The sequence below is a fragment of the Sciurus vulgaris genome (assembly GCF_902686455.1).
Source record: "Sciurus vulgaris genome assembly, chromosome: 1".
Taxonomy (NCBI): domain Eukaryota; kingdom Metazoa; phylum Chordata; class Mammalia; order Rodentia; family Sciuridae; genus Sciurus; species Sciurus vulgaris.
This window is the reverse complement of record NC_136461.1, coordinates 103,453,226-103,475,818: the sequence shown is the minus strand read 5'-3', so window position 1 is coordinate 103,475,818 and position 22,593 is coordinate 103,453,226. Positions and strand designations below refer to the sequence as shown.

The 22,593-nt window shown below is 40.3% G+C and overlaps 2 protein-coding genes across 3 annotated transcripts in view; one reads left to right on the top strand and one right to left on the bottom strand.

The window, feature by feature from the left end:
- The window catches only part of LOC306655420 (uncharacterized protein), a 29,262-nt gene extending 17,374 nt beyond the window's left edge, over nucleotides 1-11,888 (bottom strand). Inside the window, exons 1-2 of one of the 2 annotated variants that reach the window (XM_079129835.1) lie at nucleotides 11,722-11,888; nucleotides 5,790-5,883 (exon numbers count right to left, since the gene is read on the bottom strand). In XM_079129835.1, coding sequence (XP_078985961.1) covers nucleotides 5,790-5,822 — 33 coding nt within the window. In that variant the 5' untranslated portion in view covers nucleotides 5,823-5,883; nucleotides 11,722-11,888. Of the gene's footprint in view, nucleotides 1-5,789; nucleotides 5,933-11,721 lie in introns of those variants that run through there. The other variant, XM_079129836.1, reaches the window with a different exon arrangement.
- Nucleotides 11,889-11,968: 80 nt separating this feature from the next.
- On the top strand, nucleotides 11,969-22,449 carry SIKE1 (suppressor of IKBKE 1). Its single transcript, XM_079135901.1, has 5 exons — nucleotides 11,969-12,197; nucleotides 12,425-12,530; nucleotides 13,578-13,720; nucleotides 15,232-15,345; nucleotides 17,060-22,449. The coding sequence occupies exons 1-5, from the start codon at nucleotides 12,039-12,041 to the stop codon at nucleotides 17,159-17,161; spliced, it is 624 nt and encodes a 207-aa protein (XP_078992027.1). The 5' UTR covers nucleotides 11,969-12,038; the 3' UTR covers nucleotides 17,162-22,449.
- Nucleotides 22,450-22,593: the final 144 nt, after the last annotated feature.

Here is a 22,593-nt window from a genome sequence, read left to right as displayed (position 1 = left end):
GACCCTACCAAATTTATTCATCAGCCTCAGTATCCCTTAACCACCTCTACCCTTCTCGGACTTTCTCCCATTATTTCTGACCTTCTTCGCAAAGGACCTCCGCTCCATAAATGCCGCTGTCATACCCATCCACCCTCTTGTTCCCAATCCCTACACTCTACTCTTTCTCATCCCAGCTTCTTCCACTCACTTCTCAGTTCTGGACTTGAAGGATGCCTTCTTTTCCGTACCTCTAGACCCTTCCTCACAGGACCTTTTTGATGCTCCTCGCCAACACCCTCCTGACCGAGGAACGGCGATGAGTTTGGGACCCCCACACACGACACTCCGAACAGCTCACTTGGACGGTTCTTCCTCAGGGTTTTAGGGACAGCCCACATCTATTTGGACAGACCCTCTCCCATGACCTCAAAAATTTCTACCCCACTTTCCTCTTTCCACACTTTTGCAGTATGTTGATGATCTCCTTCTCTGTAGCCCTTCTTGGGATATCTCTCAACGGGACACGGCTGCCTTGCTTAACTTTTTGGCCCAACATGGATACAAAGTGACACCTTATAAAGCTCAAATCTCAGCCTCCCAAGTCACTTACCTAGGGTTCTTACTCACACCACAACATAAATCCATTACAACTGACAGGAAACAAGCCCTTTCGTCCTGGCCCATACCTAAAACCAAGGCTGAAATTCTCTCTTTTTTGGGCTTAGCAGGGTATTTCCGTGCTTGGATCCCTAACTTTTCTCTTTTAGCCAAACCCCTTTACGACCACTCCCCTCCTCCCCTAAAACACCTTTTAATAACCTACGTCTCAAACTCCTATCCGCCCCTGCATTACACTTACCAGATTTAACAAGGTCCTTTCTTCTCTATGTTCATGAAAATCAGGGACAGGCCCTAGGGGTACTGGGACAAATGCAGGGCCCCACATTTGCCCCAGTAGCCTATTTATCAAAACAACTTGACCCCACAGTAAGGGGATGGGCCCCTTGTCTCAGGGTCCTTGCAGCTGCCCAAAAACTACAGCAGGAAACTTTTAAACTTACTTTTGGAGCCCCCTTAACTATATGCTCTCCACACCATCTAAAGGATCTCCTAGCTTACAAGTCCCTGCATACTTTACCCCCCCTCACGAGTTTTAGCCCTAATTACTTCCTTTTTAGAAAACCCTTCTATATCCTTTCAATCCTGTTCTCCTCTCAACCCAGCCACTCTTCTTCCTGTTCACCCTACCCCAGAGCCTCCACTTCACAACTGTCTAGAAACATTACAATCCTTAACTCATTCTCCCTCTACCATTGTCGAGGGCCCCTTACCCCATGCGGATCACAATTGGTTCACGGATGGATCCTCATATAGAAGTCCAACAGCCCCCAAAGCTGGTTATGCCATAGTCTCCCTAACAGCCACTATAGAAGCCCAACCTCTCCCTCCGGGTACCACCAATCAGCAAGCTGAACTTATCGCGGCAACCCGAGCATGCATTCTGGCCGAAGGGAAAACCCTAAACTTATAAACCGACTCTAAATATGTGTTCCACACACTCCTCTCCCATTCGGCAATATGGAAAGAGAGAGGATTTATGACAACTCGTGGGAACACCATTACCAATTCTGACCTAATTCACAAGCTATTACAAGCGTCCCAACTACCCACGCAGCTCGGAATTATCCACTGTAAAGCCCATAAGAAGGACAACTCTCCTTCTACACAAGGAAACCGATTAGCTGATGCTGCTGCCAAGAACGCAGCATTTAGCAAGTCATCTGAGACCCCAGCCCCCATTCTTCACTTGTCCTCTCCCAGTCCAATCCCGGACAAGAAACTTCTCTTTCAAATGCTGCATGACCTGTTTCACTCCAGTCCTCAAAGCCTGTCTCGTTTCTTACAATCTTTCTTTCCTCTCACATCCCAAGATAGAGAAATGCTAAAACAACTTTCTCAAACTTGTGTTATATGCCAAAGAACCAACCCTAACACCACTACAGTTCCTTACCCATATCCCTCACATCAAGCCCGCGGTTCCATTCCGGCGGCAGACTGGCAAGTTGATTTCACACACATGCCTCCTGTTCGCCGACACTGGTACCTCCTAGTTTTCCTAGATACCTTTAGTGGCTGGATTGAGGCATTTCCTACTACCAACAAAAGGGCCTCCACTGTCGCCAATCACCTCCTTACCTCCATCATCCCACGCTTTGGGATGCCTACCTCCCTTCAATCGGACAACGGACCGGAATTCACAGCTCAAGTAATCCAATCTCTCTCTCAATCTCTAGCCTTACCCTGGCATCTACACTGCCCACATCGTCCCCAGGCCTCAGGTAAGGTTGAGAGAGCAAATCGATCCATAAAGGAGACTTTCACCAAACTTTCCCTAGAACTCCACTTAGACTGGATTCGCCTCCTCCCTCTGGCACTCTTTAAACTACGCTTACTTCCAAAGAAACCTACCAATTTGTCCCCTTTTGAGGTGATGTATGGAAGATCTCCTGTACCCCCCGGAATCGTTCCTACCTCCCTAAACATCCCAAATACCCTCAGCCTTCCTCTCCTTTCTCACCTTAGAGCTGAACTTTGGAAACATCAAGACTGGTTACTTCCCCGTCCTCTTACAACCTCCCCTTCTCCCTCCTTGAACCCAGGGGATCTTGCCTATTATACTCCACCAACCACACCTGAACCCTTATCTCCTAAATGGCTGGGACCATACCCAGTAATCCTTAGTACCCCCACCGCAGCTAAACTCATCCTACCTAATAACAAGACCACTCCTTGGATCCATATTTCCAGGTTAAAACCCTGCCCGGCTGACCAAGGAGACTCACCCCCTACTCCTCTGGATCCTGACCCTATAAATATGGGCAAGCCGAACATCTACACCAGTTCCGTGGATCCCTCTAATCCTTTGAAACTCCGTCTCTCGCGCCTCTCACCCATTCAGGAGGAATGATAACTTCCTACCTTTCTGTTTTTTTCCCCTTCTTTTCCCTGACCCTAGCTGGATTTGGTCCACCTGTCAACAAACTGGAACTCATTAAAACCCTATATGGACAACCCTGTGCAACTTGCAAAGGGGCCTCAACCCCGGGAGCAGTGACCACCACAGGGAAAAATTATGTAGTTGCCTCCCTCTATTAGGTCCACTTATTGGAGTTCTTTGCATCATTTTCTTCCTCCCCTGTCTCATAAGGTTCGTTAGAGACCAAGTACAAAAAATTTCTAACCAAGCCTTTAACCAGCTTCTCCTCAGGAACTATCAACTGCTACCCAATGGGAACAACGCCTGGTGACGTCCTGCTATGATGGACTTCCCCCAACTTCTTCCAAGGCTAATATCCTTTCTACGGACCTTGGACACTGATGCATGGCTCCTCCACCCGACTAATGACTACAATGAATTCCTAGACCAAATTGAGGACTTATGGCTCCAAGGGAGTTTTATGGGCTTTACGGGGGACGAAGTACTCTGATCTGACATGGCTTATTATGCAATATAATAGCCAACGCTTTGTTCTCCCCTCACAACCAACCCCCCTGCCCCGGGCCCCTTGACAACGCCCCTGATCAGCAGGAAGCAGCCAGATTGAAAATCAACGTCCCGAATTCCCATAAACCAAAGAGGGGGGAATGTAAGGTTCCATATGCAGTCAGATCCACACCAAAGATGGCCCCTGAGCGGCTTCTTCTTCCCATAAGTCTCGGCTTCCCGCCACCTATTTTCCCGCCAGCGGCAAGCCGGACCAATCAGAAACCCACACGTCACTTTCTCCCTTAACCCGGAAGCCCCAAGAGTATATATGTAAGCCTCATCTTGTAATAAAGCGGACTTCTCCGGTGACTTGCCAACCGTCTCCATCTTTTACATGGTACTTGCTTAGAGACCATCGTGACTTCCATCTGTCCATAAAAACTCATGTTTATCTTCTTCCCTTGTAACGAAGATCTAAAATTGTACAACTGGCATAGATTTCCAGTTTTCTGGCTATAAATGTGGTTATATGACTAAGGGAAAAATAATGTATGAATGATAATTAAATTATTAAATATATATGTATATATAATTTATGTATTTTATATATATATAAGGAGAAAGAGGTCCTCTGTAAGAGGACCTACTCTATCACTTGAGAGTGTCCCCTTTTCCCCTTTCCCATCTCTTCTAATAACTCATTGCCTGTTACTCCAAGTGACATGTGTGAAATCTTTCAGCCTTGATCACAAGAATCAGGGTTTAAAGGTGGGGAGGTCTTCATGCTCCCTCAGTTTCCTGGAAAGTCCCAGGATCCCAGTAAGATCTCATTGGCATCTCAGAATGAGAATCTAAGTAGTCTTGTTGATGGTCAAACTATCTCTTCATTTTCATTCTCATTTATAATTTGTCTCAACCAGTAGTAGTTTACTTATAAAGATATGACTTCATACCTTGTCAAGGTGTAAGGTCCCCAAAAAGGAAACCCCAACTCTGTCCCATGGATGGACGGCAACCCCAATCAACCGCAGGAGGCGTCACTTGATGCAAACCGCAAGAGGTGTTTATTCCAGCGCGCTGGGACCCAACTCCAGGAGTCGAGTCCCTAGCAGAAAATCTTGTAGGTTTATAAAGGCAGAAACCACACATCGGGAGGGGTCGCACATGAAAGGGAAAAGGGGGACAAAGCTGCCGGGAAATTTCAAAGGGGGGTCTGGGTTTGCTGATAACATACAACATGTTTCACAATGTTTTACAATAGGGCGTAGATTCTGGTCAATAGTTTCTGGTAATCATTCTGTTTGATCACTATCTGGCTATCTGGCTCAATTTACCCTTTTATTCTCTGTTTGGGGCTGTTTCTTGGAACAGCTTTAAGGGCTTTGTTCCCATTCCTGGGAGGGTGACCTTAGGGAGTTGAGACAATGGGAGGGAGACCTTAGGGAGTTGAGATAACTGGGAGGGTGACCTTAGGGAGTTAAGATAAAACAGACAGCTTAAAAAAATGTCCATTCTTTCAAAGGTATGTGATTGTGACTTACAGAGTAAATCCTTAATATTTCTTCATGATAAATCCTGATGATACCGCTGTTTACCGGTGACGAATTCTGCTCCTTCTAATATTGAAGATTGAACACTAGAGAAGCACGCCAAGGCAAGCATATTAAGCAGGTTTTATTTAAAGCTAATACTACAGACTTCTCCCGGCAGGGAGAAGGGGGCCATGGCTGATGTTCTAAAGTCCCAAGAAGTGAGTGCACCCTACATCTTTTATAGGTTAAATTCTCTTTTGTTCTCCAGTTCTCTCCCCCCTTATCTCTCCTTCCTGCCTACCATGGGCAGGGGGAGGGCCAAGGTGATTCAGGCAGGCAAGGGCCCAGGGGGCATTAATTAGCAGCTCCATGCTTGCAGTCCTTGATAAAGGCAGGTAAATTTGGTAATCAATGGGCTCCGGAGATCCTTGACATTCCATTCTTCCAGGGGCAGTCTCCAACTTCCAGAGGCAGATGATTTTATGGCCTCCATTTCCTCGATTTGACCCGATCCCCTATTTCTACACTAACTACCTGTTCCCAATTCTGGCTTCATTGAGACCTTATGAAATTCCAAATTTGACAAAACTACTATAGCATATAATTTCCCCTACATGGCAAAAACAAAAATCTCATAGGCAACAATAAGGTGGTGCCCATGCAGATGCTAGGCTGTTGCTTAAGGCAACTCACTAATCGGAAGTCCTACATGCTAGTAGATAAGTCAGAGATTCATGTCTCAGGCAAATTACAAATTACACACATCAGCCTGATGTGGTGGCACACACCTGTATTTCCACCAACTCAGGAGCCTGAAGCATGAAGATTGCAAGCTGAAGGCCAACCTCAATGTAGTGAGATCCTCAGGAACTCAGTGAGATTCTGTCTCAAAATTAAAAACAAACAAAACAAACAAACAAAAAACACAACCCTGGGTTCAATCCCCAGTAACAAAACAAAACAAAAAATTACTATACATCATGAGCCCACAATCACAAACACTAAATCTTCAAATTTCAAAAATCTATTATAATGTGGTGAAGGACCTCCAAAAAGGAGACCCCAACTCTATCCCTTGGATCGACGACCACCCCAATCAACCACAGGAGGCGTCACTTGATGCAAACTGCAAGAGGTGTTTATTCCAGCACGCTGGGACCCGACTCGTGACTCACTCACGCAGGAGTCCAAGGGTCAAGTCCCTAGCAGAAAATCTTATAAGTTTATAAAGGCAGAAAACCACACATCGGGAGGGGTCACACATGAAAGGGAGAAAAAGGGGGAAAAAAAGAAAAAAATGGGGGAACAAAGTTGCCAGGAAATTCCAAAGGGGGTCTGAGTTGTCTGATAACATACAACATGTTTTACAATGTTTAACAACAGGGCGTAGATTCTGGTCAATAGTTTCTGGTAATCCTACTGTTTGAGCACTATCTAGTTATCTGGCTCAATTTAGTCTTTTACTCTCTGTTTGGGGCTATTTCTTAGAACAGCTTTAGGGGCTTTTTTCCCATTACTGGGAGGGTGACCTTAGGGAGTTAAGACAATGGGAGGCAGACCTTAGGGAGCTGAGATAAAACAGCTTAAAAAAATGTTCATTCTCTCAGTGGCTTTCCATACAACAGAAGTTATCCCTCAGTATCCTTGGGGGATTGGTTCCAGGACACCCTATAGATACAAAAATCTGAATACTCAAGTCCATTTTACAAAATGGCACAGCATCTGCATACAACCTACATACATCCATATATGCCCTTAATCACCTCTATATTATTTATAATACCTAATGCTATGTAAAAACAATTGTTTTATTGTTTAGAGAACAGTAAGATAAAATAACTGTTTTAGTCGGCTTTTTCGCTGCTGTGACTAAATGATCTGACCAGCACAATTACAGAGGAGGAAAGGTTTATTTGAGGGCTCACAGTTTCAGAGGTCTCAATCCAAAGATAGCTGGCTTCTCTGCTCAGGGCTCGAGGTGAGGCTGAACATCGTAGTGGAAGAGTGTGGCAGAGGAAAGCAGCTCATATATTCAGGAAGCAAAGAGAAACAGACTCCACTTGCCAAATACAAATATGTATACCCAAAAGCCACACCCCAATTCCCACCTAGTCCAGCCACACCCTACCTGCCTCCAGTGACCACTTAGTTAATCCCATTTGGAATTAATTCACTGATTAGGTTAAGACTAAAAACCTAGTCATTTTTCCTCTGAACCTTCTTACATTGTCTCACATGTTAACTTCCAAACTATAACAACAACTATGTGTTCTGTACAGACATAATTCTATTTTTTTTATTTTGAGACAGCATCTCACTAAGTTGCTCAGGGCCTCATTAAGTTGCTGAGGCTGGCTTTGAACTTGTAATCCTCCTGCCTCAGCCTCCTGAGCCACTGGAATTACAAACATGTGCCATCACGCCCAGATAGACATAATGTTTTTATTGATATTTTCTATCTGTGATGGTTTGAATCCACAGATGTGGAACCCACAGATACAGAAAGCTGACTGTATATGTTTTCATAATGTGGAAACACTATGATTAGCCAGGACCAGGGTAGAGGTCACAAACTTTTGGGGGGTCTTAGAATTCAGGATCCATGGAGACTATCATGCTAAATGAAATAAGTCAATCCCAAAAAACCAAAGGCCAAATGTTCTCTAATAGGAGGAAGCTAACACACAATAAGAGGGTGGGGAGGGAAGAATAGAAATTCATTGGATTAGACAAAGGGGAATGAAGGGAAGGTGTTGGGGTCTTAAGCCCCCCTGCTCTTCTCGACCAGCGGCAAGGGAAGGGGACACTCCCCAACAAGGCCAGACCGGGATAGGTAAGGCCGACTGAACCCCCCCCCCCCCAGCCCTCCAGGCGGAGGACAATCAGACGCATCAGGGAGACCCGTCACAGCAGGAACTCGTTTATTGAGGAAATCACACAGCTTTTATGTAGGATGGGGGCTAGGCGGGAACCAATCAGCTTAAAGGTCAGCAAGGCATGGGGTGTTCACGCAGGCAAGAGTCCCATAAGACTATATGGCAAGCACGAGCTGATCACGTTCGCGGAACTATTGTTAACCAATCCCTGATGGTGGTCCGATTCATCGTCATTAACTATTGAAACCGCCTTTGAGGCCTTGAGCTTGCTCACTCGCCAGAGAGTAAGGAGTCAGCCTGAGTTAGTTAACGTGTCATTAGTCCCAACAGGAAGGGAAGGAGGATGGGATAGGAAAGACAATACAATTAAATGGACAGAAATTTCCTATGTTCTTATATGAATATGTGACCAGTATAACTCCATATCAGGTACAACCACAAGAATGGGAAGTTATACTCCATGTACATATGTACATCTAAAAAGAAGAAATAAAAAATTTAAAAAAGAATTCAGTATCCATCCATTTAAGTGGGTTCCTGTGACAAAATGAACCACTTACATTCATGTTTTATTGAATATTACAAAGACTTTAAGCCAGACATGATGGCATACACCTGTAATCCCAGCAAAGCTGGAGGCTGAGGCAGGAGGATTGCAAGTTTGAGGTCAGACTCAGTAATTTAGTGAGGCCCTAAGCAACTTACCAAGACCTCATCTCAAAATTAAAAAATTAAAATAAAAAGAGCTCAGGATGTGGCTCAGTGGTAAACAAACCAACCAAAAAAAAAAAAAAAAGGAAGATGACGACTCTGAAGGGAGTTTGGCATTTCACTTTCCTTCCTAAGAATTTCAGTTAACTTAAATTGTGCTGCGTACATGCAGGAATTCATATCCTACTTATCTTCATGTTTTTGCTGACCACTCTGTAACATCATAACAAATATCATAGTTTAAAAATAATATCACCAGGCACAGTAGCACATGCCTATAATTCCAGTGGCTCAGGAGGCTGAAGCAGGAGGATTTCAAGTTCAAAGCCACCCCCAGTAACTTAGTGAGGCATTAAGCAACTCAACAATACCCTGTCTCTAAATTAAATACAAAAAAAAAAAAAAAAAAGGACTGGGGACTTTGCTCAATGGTTAGACACTCCTGGGTTCAATCCCCAGTGCAAACAACAACAATAACAAAAACAAAAAAACAAGAGATCTCAGAACCTACCATAGGGGGAAAGGAGAAAGAGTAAAATAGGGTACTTAATAAATGCAATATAGGGTCAGGTGTGGTGGTACACACTAATTCCAGTGACTCAGGAGGCTGAGACAGGAGGATCACAAGTTCAAGGTTGGCCTGGGCAACGTAGCAAGACCCTGTCTCAAAATGAGTAAAAAAGGGCTGAAGATACATCTCAGGGATAAGATACCCTTAGAGTTTATCCCCAGTAACAGAAAAAAGAAAAAAAATCTAAAACGTCAGGAGAATATTAATATATTCAGCAATTAAAGACCTGGATGAGGTTTAACAAATGGTAGTGGGAGAAAGGGTTACAAGAAGGGAACAGATTGAAACAAAGGTTATAGTAGGACATAGGTAGTAAAGCTTAAATTTTGGGGGTATTGTTTATTGGAAATTGAACCCAGGCTCACTTTACCACTGAGTTACATCCCCAGTACTTTTTTTTTTTTTTTTTTGGCCCAGTACTTTATTTTCTTTATTTATTTTTATGTGGTGCTGAGGATCGAACCCAGTGGCTACACAGTCTAGGCAAATGCTTTACCAGTGAGCAACAACCCCAGTCTCCCAATCCCCCAAGATCTTTTTTTTTTTTTTTTTTTTTGAGACAGGTTTTCTCTAAGTTGCTGAGGCTGGCTTTTTTTTTTTTTTTTTTTTAAATGGCTTTTAACTTGTGATCCTTCTGCCTTAGCCTCCCAAATTGCTGGGATTATAGGCACACATTACCGTGTCCAGCTAAAGCTTAAATTTTTTTGATGGGAAATAATGATTGGTGAATGATCCAGGGTACAACCATGGATGGGCAAAATAAATTTAATGTCTCTAGAAAGGAGGAGTCAAAGGAAGGCGGATTTCCATCATTATGGTTTGGGCAGATGGGTATATCAACATGCTCTTTACTGAAACAGAAGGAGTGGGTTTAGAAGCAAAGACAATGAGATCAATTTTAGACTGTCAAATCTGTGGCTCTTGTAGGTTGTCACCGTGAAAGCATCTTATGAACAACCAAATATAAATATCCTGTGTTCATGAAAGAGATCTGGACTACAGAGGTGAATTTGAGAGCCATGATCACTGGATGGAAGTCAAAGCCAAATTAATGAAGGAGATTACTTAGGGAGGATGTTTTCTTCTAATGAATGAATGAAATCTCTTTACCTCTGTAGTGCTTTGTTAAAATTTTTTTCTCAAGTACTGGGGATTGAACTTAGGGCCTCTCTCATACATGCTAGGCAAGCTCTCTACCATGGAGCTACATCTCCAGCCCAACTCTGTGCTCTACGTTAATTTTTTCCTCTTGGTTAATGGTTCTATTTGTTATTTTTGTTGAACTGTTTCCCATCTTCCTCTTCACACACACATAAAATTATTTAAGTGCCTCTACTGTGTCAGCAGCTGGGAATATAATGGTGAAAAGCCTTCCCTACTGCTTCTGTGACCTCTGATTACTTATCTTCAATTATTTATTACAGTATAAACTTATTCTCCTGTTTCAAATATAAGCTTCCTGAGAACAGAGACCTTGTGTCTTATTCTCTGCTGTATTCACAGGGACTAAACCGTGCATGAATCAAAGAAGAATCTCCAAAAGTATGTATTAATGAATAAAAAAGTACAAAGTTTGACATACAAGGTTGACTAGTAAACTCCTGTAAACCAATATAACAAACAGCACAGAAATCATTGCTGATCTACTTATATTTATTTTCAACTTTATTAATGAAACCAAGAAAACAAGAAGCAAGCAGAAAATGATGATTCCACCTTATCCCATTTAAGATGACTACTATCAAACACAAAGCAAAAAATACTAAGAGTTAAGGAGAAATCAGAAGCCTTGTGCACTGTTGGTGGAAATGTAAAGCGGTGCAGTTGCTATGGAAATCAATATCATGGTTCCTCAAAAAAATTTTAATAGAATTACCCAGCAATTCCATTCTACCCACTTTATACCTGAAGAACTGAAAGCAGGGTCTCAAAGAGATTTGAACACCCACGTTCACGGACGCATTGTTCAATATGAATTCCACCAAAAAGTGAAATCAACCCAAAAGTTCAAAGTGGGACGACAAGATCAACGAAATGTTAAACAGACATACAATGAACTATTATGAGCCTTATAAAGGAAAGAAATTGTGACACATACTACAATAAGGATGTACCTTGAGGACATTATATTAAGGTAAATGTCAATCTCCAAAATACAAATACCGTACGGTTCCACTTACCTTAGGTACTTAAGATTAGTCAGATTTATACAAACAGAAGGTAGAATAGTAGTTGACAAGGGCTGAGAGGGAAGAAAGAAAATTGTTTAATAGCTGTAGAGTTCCAATTTTGCGAGAAGAAGCGTTAGGGAGATGGATGTTGATGATGGTTGCACAATTTGAATATATCTAATTACCGAACTGTACACTTAAAAAAGGGTTGACGGGGCTGGAAGATGCAGCTAAGTGGTAGAGCGCTCGCCTAGCACGCATGAAGCCTTGGGTTAGATTCCCAGCACCCTAAAGGAAGAAAAAACTTGAGAAGGTAAGTGGTGTATTTTACCACAATTTTAAAAAACAAAAGCAAAAAAACCCAACCACCTATGACCCAACAACAACCTACATCAATCAAAAACAGCAAGGAACGAAGAACCTTAGAGCGGTCAACCCTAACATCTTAACCACCAGGCTGTGGGAACTGGGAACCAAGGCCGTGGCAAGGGCAGAACACGGACTCCGCGGGGGCGAGGCTGCAGAGAATCCGCAGGTTAAAACGGGTTGCCCCAAGGGCTGGGCTGCCACTGCGCAGGCGCACATCCAGGCTGCCAGGGCGCCTTTGAAACGTGCCCGGAAGTGACGCTTGTAACGCTGAGACAGGTCGGGGGACGAGTAGAGCAAATCGCCTAAGAGCAGGGCAGGGGTCCGGGTCCTCCCACCGCTATGAACTGCACCATCGAGAAGATCCTGACAGACGCCAAGACACTGCTGGAAAGGCTGCGGGAGCACGATGCGGCTGCCGAGTCGCTGGTGGATCAGTCGGCCGCGCTGCACCGGAGGGTGGCCGCTATGCGGGAGGCGGGGACAGCGCTTCCGGACCAGGTCAGGCAGAGGGTAGGGGTCCAGGGCCCTTGGGTTGTAGGCACTGGAAGGGAGGAGACAGATGCAAAATGGGGTATTGACCTGGAGTTTATTCCCGGTTCCCAAGGGTGGTGGTGAGAACTTTTACGGGATCAGGATCAAATCCTGCGCTGGAGCTCTGACTCCTACTTTCAGTTGGATCTGCTCCCGTATAGTTTATCGCGCGCTTAGTTTGTCTGTTTGTCCAGTATCAAGAAGATGCATCCGACGTGAAGGACATGTCTAGATACAAGCCTCACATTCTGCTGTCTCAAGAGAACACACAGATTAGAGATTTGCAGCAGGAAAACAGAGGTTAGTAGGGCCTTTTTGTGCAGTTGCGATTTTTTTCATACCCGGTAATAGTTTGAAAGTTTTCTGCAAAACCGCCTTAAAAGCTCACAGTAGTGCACTTATATATATATTTACAGGTCATTTCTCTTGCTAAGAGGTTTACTTATTAACCATAAAGTTTTCCAGATTGCCTTTTTTAAGGTCATCTACTGATTTTTTTTTTCTTTGAATGTATGTTAGCAGCTTATCAAAGAGATGCTTATACAGTTGAATTTTTAGACGCCTTTTTTTTTTTCATTAGGGGACTTGCATTAAACAAGTGTATATTCTCAAAGGCTTAAAATTTAATATTTAAGTATTCATTAGAATAAACACTGAAGTTAAGATTCACAATGCAGTTTAAAAGTAAACTTCAGAGATATTAAATAATTGACTTATGAGTATTAAGGAAATAAATCACAGAACTCAAACCCATGTCTTCTGATTACACATCCCATGTTATCTCTACAGACTATGCTGCCTCTGTCTAGAAAGTTTTTCTTTGTTTTTTGTTTTTTGCAATTGAACCCAGGGGTACTCTACTTCTGAGCCATATCCACACCTCTTTTTATTTATTTTGAAACAGGGTCTCATTAAGTTGTTCAAGTTGGCTTCAGATTTTTGATCCTCCTTCCTTAGCCTCCCAAGTCAGTTGTGTACCAATACACTCAGCCTAGAAAGATATTTTTTATGTAGACCATAACTGTTCAATTTTGTAGACTTAAAACACTAAATCTGAGCTCACTGTATTATGGCTCAGGTGCAACTTCTGTGGCATAGATTGAATGAAACCCCCCCCCACACACACACACACACTTAACACGTTTATGTTTTTCAAGATAACTTTTTTTTAATGAACTTTTAAAAAATAAAGCACAGTGCACATGATCGTGTTCTTCACATGTGTAGAAAATATCATTTTCACTTTGAATTCATATTTCATGGAGTATCATAAAATTCCAACTGTTAAGAGTTTAACTTTAGGATCTATCTCAGACATCACTGCCAAGGTCTTTTATTTTTTGTTAGAGCTGTGGGTTTCTTTGGAGGAACATCAGGATGCTTTGGAACTCATCATGAGCAAATACCGGAAACAGATGTTACAATTAATGGTTGCAAAAAAAGCAGTGGATGCTGAACCAGTTCTGAAAGCTCATCAGTCTCACTCTGCAGTAAGAAATCTGATAAATTCTAAATGAACTTAATTGAAATTTTGAGATTGTTTCACTTTGTGTACTTGTCTTGGAGAAAACAAAGTACACATTTTTTATTTTGTTGTGGCTTTGTAAAGATATGACTAGAAAGAGGGGAGTAAGGGGCTGCTTAGGGCCTTATGAGTGGGACTGAGTTCCCCTCTGCCCTCCCCAAGATCTCTTTTCATGATATTAATGCTTAGCTTTTCCATCAAACATAATGCCAGTTGATGTTGAAAGTTCTCAGTGAACATTCGGTTGGTTGTTATTTATACATTTATTGAATTATAAGCTTCATGGTTTTGGGGAGCATAAGTTCATATTTTATCCTTAACCTAGTACCTAGCACATATCAGGCACTCAGTAAGGCTTTGCTAAACTAATCACACTATGTTACTTGAGAGAAATATGTTTTGTTTTATTTATTTCATTTGGGGGGGAGTACTGGGGATTGAACTCAGGGGTACTCAACACTGAGTCACGTCCCCAGCTCTATTTTGTATTCTGTTTAGAGACAGGGTCTCACTGAGTTGCTCAGCGCTTCAGTTTGCTGAGGCTGGCTTTGAACTCTCCATCGTCCTGCCTCACTCTCCCAAGCCACTGGGATTACAGGCATGCACCACTACGCCTGTCTTGTTTTAAATGACAGGCTGGGGTTAAATTTAGGGCTGGGGTTGTAGCTCAGTGGTAGAGCACTTGCCTAGAATGGGTGAGACACTGAGTTCGATCCTCAGCACTACATAAAAAAAAACAAATAAATAAATAAATGACAGTTTTTACACATTAGTCAGTGATGATTTAATTTGGGAGACTCAGTAGTGTTCTTCTACTTGTATAGTTTTTCATAGTTGGCATTGTACATTCACATATACTATATCATTTAATCCTGGATTAATAGATTAGAGCCTCAGTATTTGCAACAGGGGAAGTATAGTGAAAGATGTTTCATCTTAGAGTTCATTGAATACATTTTAAAAGTTTTAGGGAACAGGGATATTTTAAGTACTTGAATATCTTTCATCTGGAAGAAAAAATAAATTTTATTTTCTGTCATCCAGAGAAAACTTAAGAGATAAGAATTTAACTCATATGGAAATACTTTCTAAGAGATATATCCAAAGATGAAGGAACCTCATACTGTGGTAAACTTCCTGCTAATATAAGTATTTACATTTAATTTAAACAGCCACCTAATGTACAACATTCAGTGGGTAGTTAGACTACAACTGATCTGTTGAATATGAATACCATAAACTCACTTTATTATGGCTCAGATTATAATGTAACTCTGGTGCAACTCTGTGGCATAGATTGAATGAGGTTTTGTCTGTCTGTTTTTAGTTTTTTCCGTTAACACATTTATAAAATATTTTTCAAGATAACTGGGGTTTTTTTTAATGAACTTTTAAAAATCATAATGCAAATTATCATGTTCTTCATATGCATAGGAAATATCATTTTTCACCTTTTTTTCCTTAATATTTTCACAGGAAATTGAAAGTCAGATTGATAGAATCTGTGAGATGGGAGAAGTGATGAGGAAAGCAGTTCAGGTGGATGATGATCAGTTTTGTAAAATTCAGGAAAAACTAGCACAATTGGAGGTAAGATTGTTGCTTTTTTATATTCACAATTTTTCAGTTTTAGTAGAGTCTAGAGGTATGCCATTACTAACCTGTCACTGCAATGTATTTATGTTTTGTGTGTTTGCTCATGATTTAAAATTCTTCCCTCATACCCCTTTCAGGAAAGGAAATGTAGTAAACTACAATCAATGAAAATATCAACTATTTATTAACTGGAAGTTGAGGTACTATCATATTGGGAGAGTAGAGAGTGGTAGAATGTGAGCTGAAATCCCTCATTTACCGTAATAAGTCAAATAGATAATGTCTAAAATTGATCAGGAAATGGCAGGGTGAGGGATGTAGCTGAGTAGCAGGGCACTTGCCTAGCATCCACAAGTTTTACTCCCCAGAACCACAAAAAGGGAGGGGAGGTGACAGTATACCCATATTGGTTAGAATTATGGAAGTAAATATCAAAATAGATAAAAAGTGTTAACAGTGAACAAGGCCAAGAAACTGCTATTTATTTTACAAACCATATAGATTTAACTTTTTAAAGCTATTTCCATGTAATATTTTGACTAAAATAGAAATACATTACAAAAGAAACATCTAGCTAATAGATGTGCCTGCAAAAAAAAACATTTTAGTAGATGGTTTGGTGCTTCCTGCAAGGTGTTATCATGGGCCCTTTGAGAAATAGCAGAAAGCCAGGCACCATGGCAGAACCTTATAATTCCAGCTGTTCAGGATGCTAAGGTAGATCTGGAGTGCAAAGCCCGCCTGGGCAACATAGAGAAATCAACTCTCAAAAAACAAACAAAAAGAAATACTAGAGAAAAAAGATAAGGTCCCAGCTCAAAGTCCAGTGGAAAGAATAAGACTAGTACTTGCATAATATAAATTGTTATGTAAGTACCAGAAGAAAGATAACAAAGTATCTTTATGTGGTCTCAAAGATTTACTGACCTCTTGGCAAACCCAGAAATACTATGGATTACCAGAAATTCCTGCATAGAGTAAAGATGAAGAGTGTAAGTTACTCTATTTGGAAATCAAAGGAGTGACAGGTCCCAAGTAGGAATTAAGAGTTAGTTATCTTTACTATCTTTACTATCCCTGATTTGTCTCAATTTTGGAAACAGCCCTAATGAAATGTGGGACAAGTTTTACTTAATAATTCAAGCAGAAAAACAAACAAGCCCTCAAAGTACTATATCCAACTTGTCTGAATGTGGACAAGTTTTTGGAGCTTTGTGAGCCCAGTGTCTTCATCTTAAATAAAATATGCATGTAGTCAATATCTACCCTAAAGATCGTTATGAAGTAATGTATATATCGACCCAGCATATCACTCACCAAGTGGTTTATCATTTCTCATTTTTATTCGTTTTCTAAAACTACTGGACATCTAGGAGAGGAAATTAATCAAGAGTGAAGAGATTATTAGGAATTTGAAAAACAATAGTAAAACTTGCGGGAACCATGAAGCGTATGACAAACAGTAAATTCCTCAAGTAAAGAGGAACCTTGTGTTTTTTCTTCTTTGTAGTCCTAACACTGGTATGTACGAATTACTCCATAAATGTTAAATGAGTAAATAACTAGTATTTTAGAAATTCTTGGCTAGTGACTTATTTCCTTAACACTTTTAAATGTTTTCTGTTCCTGGTCCCAAACAATGTGTTCTGACAGTTTGAGAGTAAAAATACAAGAAATAACGATAACCCCACCCCTTTTTTTTCCCCAGCTTGAAAATAAAGAACTTCGAGAATTATTGTCCATCAGCAGTGAATCTCTTCAGGTCAGAAAGGAGAACTCAGTGGACACTGCTTCCCAACCCATCAAATAACTGAACTTCCAAATGATGGCCGAAGATTGTCTATCTAGGAAGAAATTTATGTTTCCACCTAAGTATTGTCCATCCAGTGTCTTGCCTCACACTTGATTTAGTGTTGATTATAGATATCAGGCAGCAGTTTAGAATTCCTAGTCAATGTTGGTGTCCACAAAATAGTTTTGGGGTATATTGTGAGAATATACACTGAGTTTCACCATTCCTTTCTCTGCAAGACTACTTTTAAATTTCACTTCTGGGACCTCAATTTATATAAACTGTTTTCTTTTTTGTTTTCTTATCTCTGAAACTTTGAGCATTTTATTATAAGCCAGTTCTTTTATCTTATAGAGGATCATAAAATACACTTCTAAGGATTTTTAAGAGATTTAACTTTTTAAATCTTTTTGGCATAAACCTGGATTTTTTTTTCCATTTGACAAAAGTAACTTGATTCCACAGAATTAGATTGGCAGATTCTCTGATTTGTAATGTCATTCACCTGTGAAGTTTTGATTCTCTCTGGTGCTAGGAGTTGGCACTTTGTGGTTGGGTGTCTTTACTCTTAATTTGAGAGAACCTACTGCTAGATCCTAGGAAATATACTTGAAACTAAATAAGCCAACTATTTTCCCCCCGCAGTGGTAGTATACAGTCATCATATCATTCAACAAATGCTGAGGAATTTGTCCTGTGTATGTGTACTCACACGTGTCCTTTGTTGAAATGCCAAAAGGTAGCTTTTATTTATTTAATTAAATATAAGTAGTCAGTTTTCAATTTTGTCCAGCTAGGAAACCCTCAACTTAGGTAGTTTATCTAGGGTGAAGAGCATATCATGTATTTATCTATATCATAGTTCTTACTATATTCTATTTAATTTATATAACTTTTATTTTATAGTTAAGAACCACTACTTACTTGGATGTCTCATTATTGGCACTGGTATTTGGCTCTTTTTACATGTTTTTTTTACATCAGTGCATTTTAATTACTTTAAGAAGAGTCAGGGGGCTTGGGATATAGCTCAGTTGGTAGAGTGCTTGCCTGGCATGTGCAAGGCCCTGGATTCAATCCCTGGCACCACCAAAAAAAAAAAAAGAAGAGTCATTACATTCATATTGCTGTGTAAGCAACAAAAAAGCGACCTTCAGATTTAAATTCTGAGTAGTCAACCAGATTCACTCATTAACTCATTCCTGTTTTAGTTTAGTCACATTTCAAATTTCTAAATTACTTTGTTATACTATCTATTTAGATTTGCCCCCAAATGGTTCAAATAAACCTATCAGTATTTTCCAGTATCCTTAAACATCATAGTACTGCACGGGATAGACACAGTATTAAAGAGTTATTTGCTAGTGCTTTGTGTGATGTAAAGTTTTATTTGTACTGCTCTAAAGAACTAACTCCAGATAAAATTTTTTAAATCTCCCCAAAAATGTCTTAAAAGCATCCAGTTCCAGTAATGGCAATGTACTGCGTAGATTACTGGGCATTAATGAACAGATAGATGTTATTTTAGAATTTGTCAAATTTCTTTTCACTGTCATGTAGAGAATTGGACTGGAAAACACTTCCACCCCCCAAGTGTATGCATATTTATTTCATTTTCCAAGGATAAGTAAACTTTTAGTTCAGCTATTTGCCTTGAAGTAAGCCCTGAGTGATTTGTAAGTGAAGTAAGCCCCAAGTGCCCTAAGTGTATCACAGGTCCATTTAGGAGGCAGGTATCCTGTACCTGAACCTTTGTCAGCTGCCATGCCCAAGTTTTCTTGAAAATGATAAAGTTATCAAGTAGTTCATTAAGATATAAATAAGTATCCCTTGCCTTTTGTTCTTTTAGAGCAGTTTATGAATTTCTTTACATCGCAGGTTTCAGGATAAATCTATATGTTAACCTTTTCTCTTGGGAAATCAAAACCTTGATGTCCAGTGACTCAGGAGGCTGAGGTGAAAGGATTGCAAATTCAAGGCCCCAAGCAACTTAGTGAGATGCCATCTCAAAATAAAAAGGGCTAGGGATATAGCAAAGTGGTAAAGTGCCCCTGGGTTCAAGCCCCAGTAGCACCCCCCTCAAAAAAAAATTTTGCTTTTCATGTGAGTATAAAGAGTTTTCAGTGCCCTACATATAAATTCTGGCTGGTGTTAGTTCTATAAAGGTAATGTATAGTTAGAAAATTAAATGGAGAAGGAATGCTCTTCTTCACTTTCAGTAAATATTAATGTCTTGCAATAGATGGAAGAACTTGACTGGTTTGCAAAATTTCAGAATAAAATTATCTTTTCTAGTGAAAACCTATTTTTGAGAAGATAAGCCAGTTTTACTCAGTATTGAATGTCATTATTAGGAAGTGCAGAGCATTTTTGTTTCATATATATATAGCAACCTTGTCAAGTAGTCATGACAAAGGTTTTGTAAATAATTTGTAATTAGCCAGGAATGGTGGTATACTCCTGTAATCCCAGGGACTCAGGAGCCAGAAGCAGGAAGATCACAAGTTTAAGGGCAGCCTGGGCAACTTAGTGACAACCTGTCTTAAAATAAAAAATAAAAAGGGCTTGAAGATGTAGCTCAGTGGTAGAGGCCACTGGGTTCAATCCCCAGTACTGGGAGAAAAAAATCATAATTATCCTATAATTAGCATAATATGTTCATCAAGGTATAATAGTATCTTATATTAATAAGGTATTAATTACAGCAGTACCTTATGTGTATTCAAACATTGAAGTTATATTTCAGTATTCTTCAAAGTGTGGCTCACTGACCTGCTAAAATAGAAATTTGAGGATGGGATCCAGGAATTTGTATTTGAATAATCATCCTGAGTAACTCGTAAGGATACAAGTTTAAGAATATGTAGTCTGTATGCAAAGCATTTCATTAGGAGTTGTGAGTTGAAAAAGGCCTTGACATTTTCTGAAGAAAAGAATGGTAAGGGGAGAATAGCAAGCATACATATAATGCAACATGATAAATTCAGTATAAATATGTATAGGAAACAGGAAGGACTATTTAAACTTAAGAATCCAGTTGAGACAAAAAATGGCTAGGAGGAGAACCAGAAAACCTTGGTGTCACAGAAGCAAAGTACAGATGGTATTGCCAATAATAACTACCATTTATTGAATGCTTTACTGTGTGTCAGGTACTGGTATGTAATCTCCATGTCAACTGCACCTCATTTTATAGCTAGTCAGGCATAAGGAAGTTATTTTTCAGATTGGAACCAAGATGCAGACTAGGCACTCTTAAATACATTTCTTTGTTTTATTCAAATACAGTCTTAACCACCAAGTTAAGGTACCTTAAAGTGTCAAATATTGTACAGTTAACGGTTCTTGATTAGCAAAATCAATTTTTATTAATAGGGCAAAAGAAACCGACTGCTTATACATTAGAAAATAAATGAATTCAATAAATAGAGTCAACTAATGAGATACAACTATCTCTTTCTCTGGAAAACTGTTTTCCAGAATGGCATAGCTGAGAGTACATGTGCTTGTAACTGAAAGGAGCAATGCTTAATTGGTGGTTCTTACCATATATAGGAAGGGTGCAACTCTGTTTTTCCAATCTGCCTCTGTTTTATGTTGGTTTTCATCCTTCATGCTATTTTCTTGTAATTGCTGGAAGGTTGCTGCTGTACCACGTCATGCCCATGTTCAAGACAGGAAAAAACTATAGGAAATGGCCTGTGCTAGTTATGTGTATATTCCCTTTTATGAGAAAAACAAAGCTTTTTCCAAAAATTCCAAAGGATTTCCCTTCCCCATATTTGCCTGGCCTGTTAAATGGCTACTTCTAACTGCAAAGGAGACTAGGTTCATAGCTGGCCCAAGTAAAATGAAAATTAACAAAGAGAAATTATGTTGAGAAAATAACGCCCATCACATTGTCATGTCCTTTAAGTATTAGTTAAAGGAATGTATTGATGTTAAATATCTAAAAGAATGGGCTGTGGCAGACATCTCTCATTTCCTTTTTGGTTGCATAATATCCCAACTCCCGTGTTTAAGGAATCCCTCACCAAATGAGGTGGAGCCTTTATTCCACCTAAAGAATTTAAAAGTATCAGATATATGTTTTCCCAACCTGCTTTACAGGTAGGGAAGATCTACCTTAAACTTTAAAGTTAGTGGTAAAACGAAACAGGAAACTATGGCAGAATCCTTTGAAAATGTTGACCAACAACAATGGCTTTTATATTAGCTCCACAGAGGAGCAGCAAGATCAGTTTTTCTTTCAGTGACAAAAACTCAGTATCTAGTGTCAACAGATTGGTACTTGAATCTGCAGTGTCTGCCCAACAGTGGAGACTGGAGTCTTCACTGAAGCAATTCTCTGATATCACTGGAGACTATAACTTCCAATTCTGGTTTCCTGATTGGCCTGGAGATCTTATTGCCTCCCTCTCCCAATCCCCACCCCAGGGTCAAGGACTGAACCTGGGGCCTTGTACATGCTAGGCAAGGGAGTGTTGTGCCACTGAGCTAAATTCCCATCCCCGGCCTAGAGATCCTGAGAATTACTTTTAATAAAACAACTTTTTGTTAAAGCTGACCCACATTGCCTACAAATAGTATACTGACTGATACAAAAGGTGCCTAGTTTTAAAAACAACCATGCAAATATGGATTTGATTGATATTTTATAAATTATTTTGCATTTTGGGGGGTACCAGAGATTGGACTCAGGGGCACTCAAGCATTGAGCCACATCCCCAGCCCTATTTTGTATTTTATTTAGAGACAGTCTCACTGAATTGCTTAGCACCTCACTTTTTGCTGAGGCTTTTTTATGATCCTCCTGCCTCAGCCTCCCTAGCCGCTGGGATTATAGGGATTACAGGCATGCACCACCACACCCAGCTTGCATTTATATTTTAATGTAGTATTTGACACTTATAAAAGAGTAAAAGAGGCAGGTGTATCAAAAGTTCCAGGCCAGCCTCAACAGCTTAATGAGACCCTGTTTCAAAATAAAAAGAACTGGGGATGTGGCACAGTGGTAAAGCACCCCTGGGTTCAATTTCCAGTACCCCCTCCAAGAAAAGGGTAAATGTAGCATGCAAGTAATTTATCAATCGTGAGAAATCATTGCCTAAATTAAAAATTAAAACATTCCTAATGGGGCTGGAGTTGTGACTCAGTGGTATAGCATTTGTCTAGCATGTGTGAGGCATCAGATTCAATTCTTAGCACCACATAAAAATAAATGCATAAAATAAAGGTCTATCAACAGCTAAAAAAAATTAAAAAAAAAAAAACCAAAAACATTGCTAATGCTGGGGCGGAGGGTATAGTGGAGTGGTACAGAGCTTGTCTACATGCATGAGGCCTTGGGTTTCATCCCCAGCATCACAAAAACAAAATGAAAATAAATAATACATTACCAGTGCTTTGCATTTATCTTTTTGAGTTCCTCTCCCCCACCTCTGCACTGT